The sequence below is a fragment of the Nymphalis io genome, chromosome 8 (genome assembly GCF_905147045.1).
Source record: "Nymphalis io chromosome 8, ilAglIoxx1.1, whole genome shotgun sequence".
Lineage (NCBI taxonomy): Eukaryota > Metazoa > Arthropoda > Insecta > Lepidoptera > Nymphalidae > Nymphalis > Nymphalis io.
The window spans coordinates 1,607,899-1,628,343 of NC_065895.1; the positions used below are offsets into that span (position 1 = coordinate 1,607,899).

A 20,445-nucleotide genomic window follows, 5' to 3' on the forward strand; every position below is an offset into this window, starting at 1 on the left:
AATAGGCTCCAAACATCCTCCTCAAAAAAGGAGAGAGGGCCTTAGCCCAGCAGTGGGACATTCACAGGCTGTTACTAAACATTAGTATTTTAGTATTTCATTGGATTACAAATCTTATATATACAAGAGTTACATAAATGAATACCTCGTACCAGACCTACCTCATATTCAATAATGTTTATTACGATCGAACCACAGTTAAAGTTGAAGAGAATATTCGAGGGTCAAGTTGAGTTTGAGTAGCAATTAGTTAAACACACGTAGGAATTATATTCGTGTACACACGGATCGTAAAAGTCGTAACCGTTACAGGGGATATGTCGAGAACATCGTATTTTTAATTAGATCGTAAATTTTTAACATTGTGTGCCCGTTTGTTATAATGTCGCCTTTTGTATAAAGTAGTTTTTTATACTAATTTTAAACTTATTTATTACAGATATGTTTTTCAATTAGTTATTGTATTGAACTAGAGTAGAAGTTATATGGTTATTTTAATATACATTAGACTGTGATTAACCCTTAGTTCGTATTACCTTGTATTTGAAATTAGCTATAAATAAAAAATGATTTCTTTTCTCTTCCTATATTGAAATTGTCCTGGTTTTACAAACAAAATCCAATCATATTAAACCTTTCGTCTCGAGTTTAACATCGCAACAATAGCTAACGTATAATAGATGAGAAGAGGTAAACGTAGCGTCACCTATGTATATAATTATCTGTTTATATATTAATGTATATACTATACAGTATGAACTTATTTTTTATATAAAATATTTTCGGATTGTGACCGGAATTCGAAATATAAGTTTAAGGTTTTAAAACGTTCGTTATTATAGGATAAGGTTGCCTTTAGAATGGAACTAAGAAATTTCGTTAGAGCATTGTAACAAGACCGCCTCAACAGGTCCCCACGGCCGTGGGGTGAGGACGGTGGCGAGAGAGGCGTAACGCGTACACCGATCTCTGCATTGCTTATATACATACATATATATATGTCCTAGTCAACACACAGCTCAATAATAGAGGTTTTAGGAGACTATTTTCTTTACTATCTATGCGTAACACAAATACAAGTATTCCATTCATTCTTCTATTCCATTTAAATGTTGGATTGTTTTTTTATTGTACACGTCACATCCGTAAAGTTTTAAAACTCCCAAATTGCATCTAAGTATCTGTTCTATAATATTATCGGTTTTTCCGTCTTGTCATCGATGGGCTTAACGCGGACTAGTTTGAATGGGTTATCACTATTCTACCATAAATCAATACTTTGCATTACTGTATTGCCGTTTGAGAAACATAACACCTTAGATCCAATAGTTGGAGCCACTCTATGATGACCGCGAGTGCCTTTTCGACTTCTGGCATAAATTCACTAAACTACTTTGAATTTATTATTAATTGTAATTGTATCTTACTTAAATCTAAAGTTATATTTTTTTTTTAAATGTTACATTTTGAAATATTCAAACAATGAATATTTGCTAACTTATATAATATTATTGTAATATTTCGATCTTTAATTTTTAAACATATATATTACGTATGCTGTTATAATAATATTTTCGTACGCATATAGTTACGCTGAAAACGATTGATATTAATGCAACATTCATTTACAAACGTTAAGTTTTAAACTAAATATAAATATTAATTTAAAACAAATTATTTTGATGATTTTAAAAAATAACTACATTTTATTCACCTTAAAATGTATTTGTTTAAAAGATAGCAAAATAGTATCGAAGATCTCAAACAAGTACCGCGTCTCGTGACACGATAGTGTAAAGCTGTCGCTGACTTCGATAAATCCTGACGCTCCACCAAGTACGGAATCGTTAAACGCTATATTTATTGGCCACACGATTAGTCCAACACAGTCCAATATATTCGCGGTAACTTGTTGCCGCTACGTGGATAGTTATTTCGTAAGTGGGAATGTTTTAAAGCGGGAAACGCAAGGTGATTCACTTTAAACGGACCGTTCGATCAGATGTTTCTATGTAATCTCGTACTCTACGCATTTATTATAAAATAAATCTTTCTAGTTTTTTTTTTTTATTAACATTGATTAAAATGTATATAAAATTTTACAATTTAATTTCCATCTGATAAATCATAAGAACTAAATCCCTCAATTGCCCACTGATTGAATCCATAATTTCGATAAGTTGAGGGATTAATATTTAATCGTCTGCAATGCAATGACTCCTCGGGGCTTCGGGTGTGATAATCGCATGGCAATTGTCGGTAGGAGTCGGTAAGCAGCGCGGCGGCGCGCGTCTGCTCCGCTATCGATCCCAACAAGGTGCCGTGTACCACCACCCGCGCTGTTACACCGCAAACATGCGACCTTGAACCCTTCACCAGCCTAATAATTGCATACCGACCGCTGCAACTCTTTATCTAATTGCATCCACAGCGGCAACTTCGTTATGAATATTCAGTTCCTTTAAAATTGACTCTTATGATTTCGGTGGTTCTTGTAATTCGTAACGATTTAACTGTAAATTTTATAACCAGCATTAAAAAAAGACACGCATTGAATTATTTTGACGAGAAGTGCAAATTTTCTCATGGGAAAACTCTAGCAATTAGTTTTACCCATAACTATTACAATATTACAATATGATGACGTCTATAAACTGATAGTGAGTTCCGTAGAGATGCTATCGGGATCGCCGGTGACCTGGTCGGTCGTGACTCGCTCCGGTATCGGTGTTGTACGGTAAGCGAACCGTTCGTCGGTTACGGCCTTGGAAGATACGATTAAGCCAAGAGCCGGCGCGATAATGATTGCAGTATACATGAAATAACTGCAACTCTCATACTAGCGGTATCCGCGTGAGGTATCACTTAAGGAGGTATCTTTATAACTGGATTCTCGTTTTGTACAATATCGCTATATTTTATTAAACTCGAAAGAAACAACACGAAGATTTTATTGAGCGTTATATTTTTTTTTTATCTCGGATGTATATATACAACCTTCATTTACGCTCTGTTATTGATACTATATGTAAAGCCGTCTAAAATAGTCCGTTGAATCATCAAACCAGTTAAATTATTCTCATTTTAGTTGGCGTTATTGTTGATACATTTATAATCTGTTTGTTTTTGCGTTGTAATATATTCTTGTTAATATGTATCACGTATAACGCTTTAGTCTAACGAAATAACAAAGTGCCGAGTGAATAAAATCAATGAGAACATCGACTGAGATACGTAATTAATTAATTTGTAATGCTTGATCTGTGGAATACAGCTTTGTTACTTGACGCCCTTGAATGCCTCGACGATGTGCTCTCACGACTTTGTTTGGAACGAGATCACACTATCAACTATTTATATACGTCATATGTCCAAATTCAAATTCCTGTGAAACTGTATATCTCAACGGTTTAAAAACAACGGATATATATTAAAAACTAATACATAATTAAAGATTAAAACCGTCATCTATGTCAGCATGCGCTAGATACTGGAAAAACTAGTTCAGCCGCGGCGCGAGATGGCGCGCGCACCTGGAGCACGAATGTCAAGGCTGCACGCTTGGAACCGCTCCAGCACGACGCGTGCACGCGCAAAAACATATATCCTAAACACATCTTTATACATACATATATAGAAATATGGCTCATTCAAAGACATACTCCTGTTAATGGAATAGCCCTGCTCTTAAAAGATTTATCAAAATGAAATAGTACGAAATCGTATTTGTATCTATTTTATTACGAATAAATAAGGTGTAAAATTCAATGTCATTTATATTGTTGCCGGCCGCTATAGTAAGCATGTGTGTCGCGCGCGACAAACACAAGCACGTGCAGCGAATGCTCTAGTGACGTCACAGGGGTCGCCCCCGCCCTGCCTCCCAGAGAGACAAGGACGGTGCGAGCCGGCGGGGCGGCAACAGCGCGCGGGCCGTTTTGTTTTCACATGGAACGCTAGTGATAGGCCGAGTTTATCTTCCGATTGCGAATGCAACAACAGCTATTTCAAGCGTACCTTACCGCTGCACAACAATAAACGTATCTTTATCGCTTCCCCGATGCTCTGCTATTGTGGTCGTTTCATTGTCATCTCGACCTTGTTCGTACGTAATTATGGACAGATTGTATATGGCAATGTTTTCGATATCTGAATTCTAATTAGGACACTCCAATTAGATGTAGAGGCGTACACCTAAGATAGACTTATACTAATCACTTTGTTGCATGACAAAGGCGATATCGTTGCTATTGATAGCGGCAATGTCAAGGTGATATTAAATATGCGCAGGCGCATTCCATTATCTCGTTGCGTCTAAACAACTTTTAAAAACAAATACGCATACATAAATAAGTTTATAGTTTAAAATTCGTTAACATTTTTTATTTCATTTACAGAAGGCGACCAAGGTTCCTGGGAGAGCGGGCTTTCCTACGAGTGTCGCTCGCTGCTATTCAAGGCATTACATAATTTAATCGAAAGGTACGCCAAATAGTTATGTTTCACACACACTTTAAAAAAATCAAAAAACATACGACATGAAATTCACATAAGTGAATAAGCTGCCAAAGAAATATTTCTTTTGTAATCTTACATTATCCATATATAAACAAGTTTGTGCATGTAATGTTAAACATAGAAAAACTTAGTTAATTTCACTTTCCCAGTTCGCTCTTGCGGTTTCTCTTCGAATATTCTAGTTATTGCCATCTACGTGACAGACGACAGAGTAGTATCTTGTCTTACATTTGTGACGCGATCACGCCTCGAACCTACACAATACCGTCGCAAGAGACACACCGGTTTATGAAGCGTTCTCTTTGCACTCAGTCTCACAACTTGTTAATGTCGTTTATTGTGTAATCACTCTTTTTGCTCTACAATAAATATATACATAATAAATTTTAAGTCAAATGTAAACATTTCAATTTCAAAATAGTTTAACATTAGTTTTTTTCATCAGACACAAATTGCTTTTGTCGTTGACATCAATTAATCTTTTAATTTTGTCACAATCTTGTAACAAATAGAATTACACACAAATACGTGTCATATACGTACACATACAATATCTTATAATTGTACAATAATCATTCAATAATTAGTTAAGTCTCATATACTAATAATTGAGTCGAATTTGCATAGAATCGGTCTAATATACGTATCGAATTAATAGTAATACGTATTTAAACCGATAATTCAATGGCACTTTTTTGAACCTATATTGTCGCTAGATCAATCGTAATTCGTAATCGTGCATTGCGCACAATTATTATGTTTCGCACCTGACGTACGGGCTGCGCGGGCGCATCGCCCGACGTCATCGTTGTGCGAAGGTCGTCGCTTCGGCCATTGGGGTGTTCTGAAAAAACTTGACCTTTATACAGGTTTTTGCTATTCAACCCGGTTTAGTCTTAAAGTTAACGATTTATACTTTTATTATTAATCGAATTACTATAATTAGGAAAGATCAATGTTATGTGTACATTATAACGTCTTTGACACATTTTTTAGACTACATATATAAATACAGTAGTGTAACGTTTGAAAAAATTAAAATAGTAGAGAGAATTGTGTCTGAAAATAATCAGAGAACGCGCAGTGTTTTGTTTTTTATCGTCAAGGTCATTACCCCTCTTAGTTAATTTTTCACACAACCACTGCACTTTATTGCTACATCCTAGTCAATAACCCGAGTGCTTTGTGTAAACGATAAATAGAGTGAGTTCTTAGAGCGGTATCGGCCAGGCCGGTTCGGATATGAACGAAATCCAGACGAGTCGTTGACCCCGACGGCGGCACGTCAAAGAAACAATGCGTGCGCCGACGATCGCGACAATTTTACGATACGTGTCGTAATGAAGGGACGAACGTTTCAACTTTTTTTTTTTCACTTTAGTTTTTATTTTTATTGGCTATTAATGTCGCCGGATCCCTCATTGCGAGTTGCTGCGATGCGGTAGATAAAAGGTTTATAATTTTTTCAACGGCGCTGTTAGCAAATATTTATAAGCGGTGTTGCCGGTTAAAAGAGAGGTTAAAGAAAATTAATATATATTATAATGACTTGTTTATTGTGTTTTTATTATATTTATCTTTTTGATCGTCAATTTGAGGGCGGCCATATAAATTAATCAGCATAGTGTTTTATAAACTGATCGTCTGCATTCAGAATATTTTCCTTTATAAATAATATTTATACGATCGCTTTGAACTTATTAATTTGACTTTATTCTTATTTAAATGTTATTACACAGTTTTACGTCTTTTAAATATTTATAATATATTTTATTATATCATGTTAATTTTAATTTTGATTTCATTAAATAGTGTAGTATGATTAATATTAATGTTTCATATAATGAATGTATAAGATTTATTTAATTATTGCCATATCAAAAACACTATGTTTCAAACATTTCTAACATAAATATAACTAAGCATTAAAGTTCACAGCAAACAATTACACGACCAGTCATACATAAACAAAGAAATTCGTAACGGCAATAAGTCGATAAGTGTGTAATATTCATTTTTGTAACACCCTCTCATAAATATACATGGCAACTACTGATTTTGTACTTCTTTTGTCTCAGGTGCTTTATGTGAATTCGTTAAAAAAAATATGTCTAATTATATTAATTAAATCTTATTTCACATACATAACACGTATATAGTTAGTATATACGTATTATAAATGTTCCATTCTCAACTTAATAATTACTATTTTATTTGTATATTTTGTCTCTTTAACTAAAATTAATAAATAATAATATCGAGTTACTACTGTGTGTTCGTCTAATGGCAGAAGCTAAACTTTGTACCGGTCTCTATTTGTCCTTACACGAGCATTTCCTCCGTGCCAGGTGTTTAATTTAAATTGTGACTTTAAATGCCGGTGCCTACTAGTGGTCCGTGATACAACTGTGTATTGAGAGCTGGTTCTACCTGACTGACTAATGTTAGTCCGGGTACGGGCCTCGGGGTTGCCCCCTTTACCCGGGCTGATCCTCACCGGCCAGTACTCTTGCCGTGTCTTTTCATTTTGGCCCGAAGGGCCAGTGTCTCAATGACCCAGTGGCTGTTGTCTTAGTCTGTATATAGATTGTCTTATCCGAGTGGTTGTCTTGTCCTGGGATTTTCGTCCTACCATTCGTGGTCCTGATCGTCGCTGCCAACTGCGTATTGTGAAACTGCATCTATAGTTAAAAATAAAACTATCCATCCTATTCCAATCGGAGTAGGAATAAAGGTAAACAAACCGTAGATCTACAAATTGCATGCGATTTTTTCTAATTGTTATGCTGTATTACGCACTATGAACAGTTCTTCATTAATTTACCTTTATTTATAATAATACTATTCGTATTATAAACTAGTACTTACCAGTTATAAACCACATTAATTTAACTTTCGAAGTTCCGATTACAACTTTGCGGACATTGAAAACGCCATTTTTTCGCGAATCCATAGTAAATATAATAGATTATTCAAGATATCGACCAATGATATCGCTTCAATTGATATCGGTGACCAATGATATCGGTTTCAAAGTTGTTTATTTGGGTTTATTCCTCTTGTGGTTGGAATAGGCTATAGGTACTTATTTGGATAAGACAAACATAATGAATTTTATTATGTAATAAAACCGCAGAAACATATGATGAACCTATTGCAATATCATTTTTTGTTTTAAACAATGATAATTTAATAAATGTAAAATATATAATAATTAGTAATGGGTTTTTTTTTAACTCGGCAATAAACATATATAGCTTTTAAGTTAACAGTCATTTTATTATTAAGAAAATTAATTTATAAATGCGACAAAACATTGTTCTCACGTTATTTTTTTTTCTCTTTTTACAGATGTCTGTTGTCGCGGGACTTTGTGCGGCTCGGCAAGTGGTTCGTTCAACCTTACGATGGCGACGAAGAGGATGTTGGCAAGAGGTACTTCAGTTTGTATTTAATACTTACAATTTAAACAGATATAAAATAAACCATTAAAAAAAACCTTGATGTAAAATTTTAAACGCAACTGGTTTTTCTAGTTATCATATTATATAAATTCTCGAGTGTAAATATTTAAAATTTTATTTAACTACATTTTCATTTAAAACATATTAATAACGGAAGTTACTATTTGAACCAGCTGCTCTCACTAAGCTGTTTTAAATAAGAACTCGTGGTAACACGTGGGCTCGCTTCCAATAGTAACTTGAAGATCTCTGTGTCGCACTCGTTAAGACATTAGAGTGAAACTTCGTTCCCCTTCAAACAATTCAATTCATGTGATATTCAAAATAACAATTTATTGGTCCTTCGAGCCCGATAAAGTAACTAAGATATTTTCAGTATGTAACTTTGTAATTTCGTTTTCCAGTCCGTGGCACTTATCTTTCTCGTTCGCGTTCTTCCTTCACGGCGAGAGCACGGTGTGTGCGTCCGTGGACGTCCGCCAGCACCCGCCCGTGCGGACCCTCACCGCCAAGCGTCTCGCGCGACTGCACTCGCGCGGGGACAACAAGGGTGAGTTTGCAGTATCTGGCACTATGCGAATCGAGTTTCAACCGGTCCAAATATTCAGATCACGTGAGTCAAGCTTCTTGCAGCTCAATTGCAAAATATATAGTTGAAAGAGACAAGTACATCGGATAGGCAGTTGAATTGCATGTTGCTTGACGGTTTACGTTACTTTGTAATTATAGTAACTGTGAACTGTATTTATCATTGGCATAGAAAGCAAATAAACACTACATATCCTACATACTCTACCAACCAACCAACCTGGTTTATTAATTTCAATAATATAAATAACATTGTACGTATAAGTAAATAATTAATTATATGTTAGTATGTATACGTTTTCTTACTTTTATATCGATGATAAACATATTTAAAATTCGTATAATGTTATTTTATAAATTATGTATTAAGTTTCGATACAATAATTGATGTAACATCGAAGTGACTTAAAATTCTCTCATGACAGTGATCCTGGCTCCGTTCGGTCTGGAGGGTCGCGTGACCGGCCGCGAGTGGGGGGACGGCGACGCGGCCACGGCGCGTCTGCTGGACGCCTGGCGACACCTCTACCCGCTCGAGCAGGGCTGCGGCGCCGTCGAGGTGACGACACTTACATTATGTGGAATTTGTGACCTTCGAACCAATTTAAAAAAAATATTTATTAAGAAACAATCGAAAAACTTTCCGTAATTATTTCTTAGTGTCAGTTGATTGTAAGTACTCACCATCAGGTTTTGTTTCCTAATATAAAGTATATGAAATATGTTGAGCCCATTAACAATTACGTTGTTTTTACAAAAATCTGTAACCTGGTGCTAAAAGGTCCGAAGTATATTTTTCATTAAAATGTAAACCACATTTGGCCAAATCATTTAATAATTAAATTTACATGCCATCAAACGGTGTAAGCTTAACATAACTAATAGCAACAATATTACGCAGAAAGGCATATGTTTTATAAAACAACCAACATCTGATCATTGTTTCTATTCCGATTACCGAAAGTAAGTGTTATTAATATTGTCATTACCCGTGCAAGTGTTTAAACGCAGTGGTGTCGTACACGCAGGTGGAGTGCGGCGGCGTGCGCATGCGCTACCCGGTGCCGTACGTGCTCGTGACGGAGATGGAGGCGCCGCGCGACGCGCCGCCGTCCGCCGCGCGCCTCGCCACGCGCGCGCTGGCCGCGCTCGCCGCGCCGCGACCGCACCAGGTACGGCCTGACACGGACGCGAGCGCCGGGGGAAGTTGGAAACGGAACTGCTCTGTATACATGAACAATTCCGAGAAAACTTCCGATATTATTGAAAGAAAATTTTACTTCACGATAATGTTTGAGATAGCATACATATATTGGTCGATTGGAAGTTTTCATACAATTGATTTTTTTTTCACTTATTTACACATTTTTCATCTTATCATTCTTATTTGTCTATTCCACATCATAGTGAGAACAGCTGCGTTATATATTTCTGTTTTTTTTTTCAATCGACATAATACTTGAACATATATTTTTATTGCATTAAATATTTGAAAACTTGACTCTTACAGACGGCGGAATTGTGTTACGCGGAGTTGTCGGGCGACGCGAATGACGATTTCGTGGATCCCACCAGGAAGACACCCTGTACCTGCGCCAAGTGAGTGCTTAACAATACGGGAACCGTGCTACCGCTGTAGATTATTATGATTCAAAGTAAATAGAGAAATATGCATTACTTGAAACTCTTCGACTTTGATCTGTTACATTGTTGTATTCGCATGTTCGTTTTTGTATATGAAAATCTAATTAAATATCTCTCAACTATATGATTAATACTCGTTAATATATTTGTACAAATATTATCCAACATTGATTGAAATTAAAATATATATACAATCTATTCTTGATATAATGATCTTGTTTAAAAATACATATATAATGCATATTTCTCAATTTAACTACAAATATCATATTATATATTACGTATGCAGTAGTCGAATGCAGTATATAAATATATACTTATATAGCAGTAGATGTTCGATTTATGTATGTTATGTATGAAGCAATTATTCGTAACATATTATTTATCTATGAAATGCAAATTTTATATATTACAGTAAAGTTCCGTCGATGACATTTTAAAAGATAATGAAATATTAGTGTTTTTTTTTTAAGATACTTAATGTAGATTGTTGTCGACGAAATTTTCTGTATCAAAGAGCGATTTTCCAAACGGGTGTAGTTTTGTAGATAGATCAGATAGGTAGATGTTATGTATGTGAATGTTTTATACAGTATCAATAGTCGCAAGTATTTTATTATAGATTTTAGTCTGTAGAGGGATATAAGCTTCACTAACGGACACCTCTCAGTGAGATGTGATCGTTGGACTACTTATATATTATATATATATGCATGGCTGAGATGTTTATGTTTTAAATTATATTAACACTTAATGTTTTGTTTTCCTTTTTTTCTTGTTTTAACATCTCAGTCACTGTATCCGATGCGTACAAGCTTCTGTCACACTCGATACGAGCGTAACTAATTATATTGAATATTCGCTTCAGTAGAGGTCGAAACGAAACGTAATTCATCAATTACGTAGCCATAATAAAAGTAGATAGCATAAATATTTAATTCTATCTATCCCTTTCGTAAAACGTAAATGCATGTTTTTATACAACATTACGTCCTTCCATCTCGATGATATAATATCGCTCGTCAGCGTAAAGAGCAATCGAGACTCGGACGGAGACCGAGCGTCGTCGGCGAGGCTCTCGAAACGACGGTCGGTCAAAGCATAGATAACGCTCGCGCGGTAGGAGCGGCCGGTAGAGTGTGACAGGGGCGGGTGTGCGGCGCGGGCGCACTAGCGTTGTGTTGTGCAGGTGGCGGCGCCGCCGCGCCGCGCGCCCGCGCCCGCCGCCCTTCCATCGCCGCGCGCCCGCGCCGCGCCGGCGCCCCGGACCGGCGCCAGCCGCGCCCGCCGCGCCCGCCGCGCCGCCCGCCAGGTACGTACCTCCGTCCACCGCCTGCTGCCGCGCGCGCGACACTCGCCCGACACTCGCCCGTCGCCGAGCCGGGCCCGACCGCGACACGTGAACCTCTCTATATTCTAAAGCCGTAATATTATGTATAAAGTTCACGGACTCTAGTATTGACCATCTGGGATGGCAAAAGTGCAACACCTCAAACCACAACAGCAAGGTAAGTCAACTTGTCTTATATCTTCTAGAATCAAACAAAGTGTCGTCTGGTGCAAACGTAAACGGGGTGTACGTTCGATTCCAAGTAAGTGTTTGTCGAGTGACTGTTAGCGTTGCGTGCAGCTTCCATCGAGCATAGCTATCTGAAACATCTTAACATATCACCATTCACACAAATTATGCAATGCTCTTTTACCGCATGCCCTTTTGCCTCAAAATCATATATTTTATATTGCCTCTGTAGAATAAAAAGCATGTATTACTTATTTATGGTAAATTGCATGTTTGTGTATTCTGTTTGTATACATATATAACGAATAATGTCTAATATTTATAATGGGACCGAATATCAGTTGAGGGGCAACTGATTTCAATTATATTTTGAGTAATACTCCAACGTATTATTTAAACGATTGCCAAAATATATTCGATAATGAAATCAAACTAAAATTACACATTACTCACAAAAAGTTACATCGAATACATTTTTATAATTAATTTCAGAATACGTGACATAGTTAATTTGTAAATAACATGAAAATTGAGAAAAGATAAAATAGTTAATCATTATAAATGAAAAGTACCGAATAAATGTAGCTTTTTTTATTATTATTTTTATGTTCGAAATTATGTTATGTCGTGTCACTGTTAGGTAATGTGTCTGTCTGTCCATTTCGTAATACACGCATAATAACATCTACCTCATCTCAATACTCTTAACTCGCTCGATTCATTTCATACTACCAAAAAAAATGCTCTTTTCATTCATCATGATGGGCCACTGTCAGTGATTGTGTGTGTGTTTTTTTTAATAATATTTTCTTAAAGTAAATTCAGTTATCATTTACGATAATTATAGAGTCGTGCACATGACTGTTACTGCGCTCTACACGTGCCGTTGTATCATTAAAATTTGATCATTTTTTTTTCTATGTAATAATAATCATAAATTTGATCTCGCTTTGTCAACGCTTTGAATTTTATATTTAATGTCGATTGATCCTAGCAAGTCACGTGGTGGTCTCTGATAGGTCATGTGCCGACTCGTGGTGTGGTGGCGAGGTCGTCAAGCGACACATGGCAATATATTTCGTGTGGTGTTGCCAGGGCGAGCGGGTGCGGGTCGGGCTGCACGGGCGGCGGCGGCGCGTGCTCGCCGGGCAGCTGCGGCGGCGCGTCGCCCGCCGGCGCGCCCTCGCCGCACCACGCGCACGCCGCGCTCTCCACGCTCACCACGATGGCCGCGCACCAGGTGCCCGACAACACAACAACGATACCTAACTTATATATTTTTACTTGTCGCTGAAATCTATAACACAATTATTATTTTGCATTAAATTAGGTCAATGTACCGACGACGCTGCACACGCCAGCGCCGACTCCCGACCCTTTGGCGCCGCCAACACCTGCGCCACCCTCTGCGCCGCCGCACAAGAACTATGCGCAGGTACTGCAATCTATTCCTATATTTATTATATAGACATACTCTCATAGAGAAGTTGATTTAATGGAATTATTTAAAAAAAAAACAGCTTGAATAAATACAACCCTTATGTCAGGGTGAGTCCCCCGGCGGTGGCGGCGCTGCGAGTGCGGAATCGCCTGGCGGAGCCAGCGCGCCCGCGGAGCTGCTGCGGCGGCCCGCGCTGCCTGCGCCCGAGAAGCGCCTCGACCCGCTGGAGGACGAGCACTCGCTACACATGCTCTACGACTACACCACCGTACACGCATGGTGAGCTATACATATAGGACCAACATACAACAGCATGGACATCACTTATGTACCCGTAACACCTATACCTAACATCGCTCTCTAATCACACGACTACTTGCCTTGTAAACATAAACACGTAGGACAGTTTGACAGTGAAGTTTATTAGGAAATAAGTGCAAACGTGAGATTAACGCTGCCGATTTAAAGCAAGCATTGAGTGACAAGTTTTCCGTGACGCGTCATGCAAAGCTTGTCACAGAATGCGGACAAAAATAGTTGTTGTCTGTGATACTAAATATTCACTATGATACATTAATGAAAGTATACAATTAGCAGTTTTGACTTTGCTTGTGGCTTACTGTTAATGCGAGCTTATAATGAATGCTAGTCTCATTTAAACCATATTAATTTACACTGCTAATATATATTTTTAATGTATGTCTCGCTGTCAATACTCAAACATATTTTAAATATTAATATCACAATGACGTTCTTGAATCTTGTCATTTCACTGGAAACTACATTTAAAAAATATATATAAATTACGTGTCTGTAAATAATGTTAGTTATGTTTCAACGCTATCATATGGCTAACAGGTATTGTAGTTATATTATAGTATTATTTTAGGACACTAAAATTATTTCTTATGTATATTTTTCTTTGCACTTCTTACATACACATTATAATACACTGGCCGCCAAAAAAATCGACCCACCCGTATTTTTTTACTTGCAAAGTTGTTATCTTAACTATGCGACGACCTAGGTGGATTGTTTTACTTATGGGACATACATTTAACATTTTATTACCCACTTGATATTGATTTGGAGGAGTTGTAAGTGTTATTGAGGATATTTGGAATATTTTTAAAGTATTGATAAGAAAACGTTACTTTGTGCACAAAGTGCATGGTTAGTTTATTTCCAGTTCTTAACGCGGAGTCATCTCGGTTCGATGTTTATTATTGATTAAGTGTATGAAACTTTGTTAAAACAATAATTTTAATAAGTTTAAACATAAAAAATGGATACTACTGAAGCAGAAGCTGCTCAAGTCGTAGCTCTTATTCATGAGGGGTTAAGTCAGCGAAATGTGGCTAGAACACTAAAATTAAGTCGTTCAGCGGTGCGAAGAGTGTACAAACGCTACTTGGAGACTGGGGAGTATCGCCGGAGACCAGGATCTGGCAGGGGGCGTGTCACGAACCCGACCGATGACCGTTTTATTGGTTTGACGCCTTTAAGAAACCGACATCTTTCGGCTGTTGACGTTCAAGGTAGACTCCGAGAAAGTCGTGGAGTGTCTGTGAGTGAAAATACTGTAAGAAGAAGACTTCGAGAGCAAAACTTAACCCCTCACAAGCCAGCAACAGGACCAAAACTCACAGCATCCCATCGACAAGCAAGACTACAATTTGCTAGGCAGCACGTCGATTGGACACTGGACCAATGGGAGACAGTATTGTTCAGTGATGAAAGCCGAATGTCTCTAGTAGGCTCTGATGGACTACGTAACGTCATGCGAAGGCCAGGAGAACGCTACTCTCAGTGTTGCATTCGAGAAACAGTCCGATTTGGTGGAGGCTCTACAATGTTTTGGGGAGGTATTTTTTTGACGGGACGCACAGAGCTGGTTTTTTTCCGTAATCGTGCTGTTAATGCTGAAACTTACATAACGGACATTCTGGAGCCTCATGTGATGCCTTACGCTGGATATATTGGGGATAATTTCCAACTTATGCACGACAACGCACGACCTCACGTCGCTAGAATTGTTAAAGACTATCTCAGGGAAGTCGAAATTCCAGTTATGCAGTGGCCAGCCAATAGTCCGGACTTAAACCCGATAGAGCACCTCTGGGACCAGCTAAAACGTACGGTTCGAGCACGAAATCCAATTCCAGAAACCCTGAATCAACTGGAAGCTGCCCTAACTGAAGAATGGCAACGGACCCCACAGGAAGACATTAAAAAGCTAATCAGGTCACTTAATAGGCGTATGCAGGCAGTGATTAGGTCAAGAGGAGGAAACACTCCCTATTAAAGTAAGATTTAGGCACCCAAATTTAAAAACAAACGGCATAATCGTTTTGTACACAAAAAAATAAAATTGCGTAAAATTTTGTGTTTTCGTGTTTTGTCACATATTTACCTAAAAACCTATTTTTTGCGCACTATTTCTGTTTTTGTACAATCCTACAATTGCATTTTTACATTATCAATCTTAAAAATATAAATATGTGGTAGTTTAAAACCATACGATAGCTTTTTTACAAAAAATGTAGGTGGGTCGATTTTTTTGGAGGCCAGTGTATTTATTTAATACTTTCTTGAGTTTAAGTTATTATCATAATACGAGCGAGTCGATTACAAGGTGTATCGGAGTCATGTACATTTCAATGTGAATCGTCATCTCGCTAATATTATCTGTTGTCAATAAGCGCGGCAACAACTTTTATGCTTGTAGTTGTTTGTGTTAAATATTGGCTACATATTTTATAATAAACTCTGTGATTGTTTTTAATTTGAATTTAGTATTCACTCTTAATGTCATAGGCATAGCAGGACGGTGACACTAGGGCCTAGTAGAGCTAGGCATGTCCTATAAAAACAAGGCAACTCCAAATCATCTATAATAAATTCCTTTTTATAATCTGCTGTAATTGCTAAGTCTTTGACTGTACATACTGATTGTAATATATAATTATTTAAATTCACTTTACACCTAAGGTACGTTATTAATACATACTACAATTAGAATGTAAGTATAATATGTTTACATTACTATAATAAATGTTTTGCTGGGCAAAGGCTGGAGCACCCCGTGAAGCGGTTCAAGAGCTCGGAGGGCACGTTCAGCGAGGAGCTGGCGCTGGGCGTGGCCGCCGGCGACCTGTACGCGGGGCACGACCACACGCGCCTGCCCGCCACGCCTCTCCGCGACTACGCACTACACGCGCACATCAAACACGAGAAACAGGACCACGTCAGTACTCCATAACGTGTTACCCTGCATAAGCTCTTTCTTATTATAATTGCGAAAACTATATTAATATTTGCCTGGGCCTGAGCCTGGGCTTACATACTATAAATTTATTATATTTCATATATATATATATATATATGACGAATAGAATGCTTCTCAGGTATTGCTTTTTAAAATTGTCATATAAGTCCACGCTAATAATATCCCAATCCGAGTGAAGGAAAAAAGAATTAATAAATATTTAATTAATAGGTTTTTATTAAGTATGTAATGTAACTGGAATTCGCCTTTGTTTCTAGGAAGATGTTAAAGAGTACAAGAACCTTTTTACGTCGGATGGCTTATGTCCGACGTTAAAAGACCTAGAGCAAATATTTGACAATTCGGACGATGCGGCCAGTGGCGATGAGACGGTAAGACTTGTGAGTGTACCCTTCTTATTATATTCTCTTACGATAACTAGTATGCATGTTGTCTTTTGAAGTTTATTTTTTATTTAATCATTAGAACAACAAACACATTTTAAAAATAATAGCAAATTGTATTGAAATGAAAATAAAGTGTTTATAATTTATAAAAACCTTCAATAACATATTCAGTAGATAATAGGTAAATTTTATGTCATCTAAAATAATGCATTATTTATCGTTTTAGCTCCAAGTGCAAACGCCGCCCGATTCGAATAAGTCAATGGAGGAGACGCGGTGCCTCAGTGGTCGCTGCGTGCGAGCCGAGGAGCTCAGCAAGATGTTCCCGACTCCACCGAGTATGGAGGCGCATGCGCAACCCTCTCCTGGTTTCTCGCCACCCGACGACGCGCAGCAGACGCACGCGCATGCGCACTCACACGTGCACGGACACCGCGCGCATGGGTCACCGCCTCCCGATCCTATTGAGGTATATTTATTTTAGCTTTATATAAATAACTTTTCTGTAGTTTACTTACATACTTTTATTACTTAAAATTAATTATTACCGAATATGTATACCGATCATTTAAAATTCAATTCGTTTAAAAGAATATCACGTTACAATTGATTATACTCTAAATAAATCATTTTTTACAGGACTGGTCATATGTGTTCAAACCACCTACGATATGCAAGTATGTGGGTTCGTCCAAGTATGCGCCTCTCACTACTCTTCCGAGCCAGATGTTGCCTCCAGTGGCGCTACCACCGCACGCAGTATACCGGCCGCGCTGGCAACGCGCCAAACAGGACTCCGAACGTGATGAGCACGCGCAACCGCATCGAACAGAATCATCCAATACTAATAGTATGATTGTTTTATTTAATTATTTTAAATGTATCCTTAAATATCGGAAATAAGAATCTTTAAATATATTGTATCGTTTCAGGTGGAAGCAATACAGCAAATAGCAATAACAGCACTAGTGGTGTGAAGCGATCGATATCGTCCACCAACGAACGCGTTAGCAGTGGCGTCAACAGTGTTGGCACCACCGTTACGGAGACGCGCGCATCGCCCCGGCGACCGGGTGCGCCTGCATCCGCAGCCCCTTGCGCGATTAGTGCGTCGCCCGCCTCGCCACGTGTAGCTGCTCCAGCATGTCCATTACTACTCAACGTGCTACTGGCAGACACCGTGCTCAATGTTTTCCGAGACCATAACTTCGATAGTTGCACGCTCTGTGTGTGCAATGCCGGCGCGCGGGTAAGATTACTTCTATTATACGTAATATTTTAGTAAGTATTACATTATACAAAGGTTTCTTTCCATTCTATGTATGTTTAAAGAAAATTGCTGTGAAAACTTATTCTGATGAAATTTTTATCATTTAATTTTATTTAAATAATGTATATATTTCTTTATTAACAGATGGTAGGTAATATTCGCGGTGCGGATGCCGGAACGTATCTTCCGGGAGGTGACTGGGGTGGCAGTGTCGACGATGAGCCTTCTCGATGTTCCTGTGGCTTCAGTGCTATTGTTAACCGTCGGCTGGCGCATCGAGCGGGGCTCTTTTACGAGGTAATTTAGACCAATATCAAGAACTATTAAAATTTCTGAAACCATTAAACATTTTATTAAGGATAATTATGTGTTATAGTTAGTCATTTAAAGTCAACATAAACCTTCCGTAGGATGAGATGGAGATCACGGGTATAGCGGAGGAACCGGGCGGGCGCAGTGGTCGCGGCACGCTGGTGGACGTGGCCGGCGTGGTGGTGGCGCAGTGCGCGGCGCCCGCGGGCGGCGCTGCCTCCGCACTCGCCCGCGCCGCGCGCCGCGCCTCCGCCCACTCGCCCGACCACTTGCGCCTCAACCTGCTCGAGTTAGTCGTCTATACTATTCTCAGCGATATGTATCGGCCATTGCGTGCCAGCTAACTGATACTATAATGCGCCTGCCGTACTTATTAGGTACTCAGACGGTGGAGCAGCAGCGGCGCGAGCGTTACGCGCAGCGGCTGGAGGCGCCGCTACTTCGTTACCCGCACCCACCCCCGCCACCGCCGCCACTGCCGGCACCGGCGCCGCCGTGCATCGCTGGCCCTTTATTGGTGCACGAGCACCACGCTCCTCGAGAGATGTAGTCAGGTACTTGCTTTTACTCAAATGAGTTATATTGTTGTAGTTGTAAATAAACAGACAGTAACGAAAATTTAAATAAAAACAAAAAATATTAAAGTGTTTACTATTGAGAATTTTTCCAGAATTGATACAAGAAATTACGAGATGGGAAGAATTACGCTTCTCTACCTCTACATTCAGTTTCACGCACGTCTATTTTTTATGTTTTAGTAGATCAATTTAAATAACAGATCTTTATCTAATGTAGATAAAATGTATACAGTATTTATTACATTATGACAGATTAATGCGTCGCCTTCGGCCGCTGCTCCAAGATGCGATACAAAAGCGTTGTTGTGGCGCTCGCATGTGGGACGGCGTGACGGGCCCGCTAACGTGGCGGCAGTTCCACCGTCTAGCCGGCCGTGGCAACGAGGACCTTTGCGAGCCGCAACCCGTCCCTCCTCTGTTGGTTGGGCACGACCGGGATTGGATCTCGCTGTCGCCGTATGCATTGCGACACTGGGAGCGACTTTCGCTCGAACCTTATTCGTACGCTCGAGACGTGGCCTACGTCGTATTGGCGGCGGACGGCGATTACCTGTCTGAACCAATCAAAACGTTCTTCCGGGAGTTATCGGCGGCTTATGAGTCTTGTCGACTGGGTAGACATCAACCTATTGCAAGGATAGCGCGGGACGGTATCGTGAGGACGGCGCCTAGCGACGGCGAACGGTAAGCCAGAATACAGTTTACTGAAAACTTTTTAATTATTTTTTAATGCTTTGTATTTTATAATCCTATAATGTTCTCGTGTTTTTTTACTTTGCTCTATACGATATTTTTCATTTGTATAAATATATTTTTAGGGATTCAAATTATGAAGAATGGACGGGAGAGTTACCTCCTGGAAGATTAGGAGAATATATGAAAGCCTATGCGGAGACCCTGCGGTCGAACCTCGTACCGCAGCTGGCAGCGCTTAATGTTGACCGGACCTTATTCGAGAGTAGGTTTTATATAATATGAATACAGCTGAATAATAAAAATATAGCGTTTTTGACACACAAAAGTAATGGTAAAAAATTTACTTTTCAGCAAACAATACAGGCTCAATGCGACCCGCTACAGCGCCGGAGATGCCTGGCACTCCAGGTGGCTGCGGCGGCGCGGGCGCTACGACGGGCGAGCATGAGCCGGAGAGCAGCGGCCTGCCCAGCAGTGCGGCTTGGGAGGAGGACGAGGCGGGCGCGCCGGCGCTCGTGCTGTACGTCGTGGAGCCGCCCGCCGCGCACGCGCACCGCCCGCGCGCACTCAACGCGCTGCTGCGGCTCGCCGCACAGGCGCATCACCACCTGCACCACCACAACCCGCTCATCAAGGTATTGTATAAGCATGCTGCCTGCAACTAAAACGACCCGTTTTATTGTCTATATTAGGTCATTTAATATAACATTTAGGAACAATATGGATATTAAATTTTCTCG

General features: G+C 39.2%; 1 protein-coding gene across 2 annotated transcripts in view; it reads left to right on the forward strand.

Moving 5' to 3' along the window:
• LOC126770160 (mediator of RNA polymerase II transcription subunit 13) overlaps nucleotides 1-20,445 on the forward strand; it is a 65,853-nt gene that overhangs the window by 38,546 nt on the left and 6,862 nt on the right. The window contains exons 3-22 of one of the 2 annotated variants that reach the window (XM_050489361.1): nucleotides 4,398-4,482; nucleotides 7,870-7,953; nucleotides 8,387-8,532; nucleotides 8,996-9,129; nucleotides 9,599-9,742; nucleotides 10,081-10,169; nucleotides 12,829-12,973; nucleotides 13,064-13,168; nucleotides 13,281-13,453; nucleotides 16,247-16,421; nucleotides 16,721-16,843; nucleotides 17,076-17,318; nucleotides 17,489-17,699; nucleotides 17,782-18,098; nucleotides 18,264-18,416; nucleotides 18,530-18,720; nucleotides 18,809-18,985; nucleotides 19,262-19,693; nucleotides 19,828-19,967; nucleotides 20,057-20,340. In XM_050489361.1, coding sequence (XP_050345318.1) covers nucleotides 4,398-4,482; nucleotides 7,870-7,953; nucleotides 8,387-8,532; nucleotides 8,996-9,129; nucleotides 9,599-9,742; nucleotides 10,081-10,169; nucleotides 12,829-12,973; nucleotides 13,064-13,168; nucleotides 13,281-13,453; nucleotides 16,247-16,421; nucleotides 16,721-16,843; nucleotides 17,076-17,318; nucleotides 17,489-17,699; nucleotides 17,782-18,098; nucleotides 18,264-18,416; nucleotides 18,530-18,720; nucleotides 18,809-18,985; nucleotides 19,262-19,693; nucleotides 19,828-19,967; nucleotides 20,057-20,340 — 3,551 coding nt within the window. The remainder of the gene's footprint in view (nucleotides 1-4,397; nucleotides 4,483-7,869; nucleotides 7,954-8,386; nucleotides 8,533-8,995; nucleotides 9,130-9,598; nucleotides 9,743-10,080; nucleotides 10,170-12,828; nucleotides 12,974-13,063; nucleotides 13,169-13,280; nucleotides 13,454-16,246; nucleotides 16,422-16,720; nucleotides 16,844-17,075; nucleotides 17,319-17,488; nucleotides 17,700-17,781; nucleotides 18,099-18,263; nucleotides 18,417-18,529; nucleotides 18,721-18,808; nucleotides 18,986-19,261; nucleotides 19,694-19,827; nucleotides 19,968-20,056; nucleotides 20,341-20,445) is intronic. The other variant, XM_050489362.1, reaches the window with a different exon arrangement.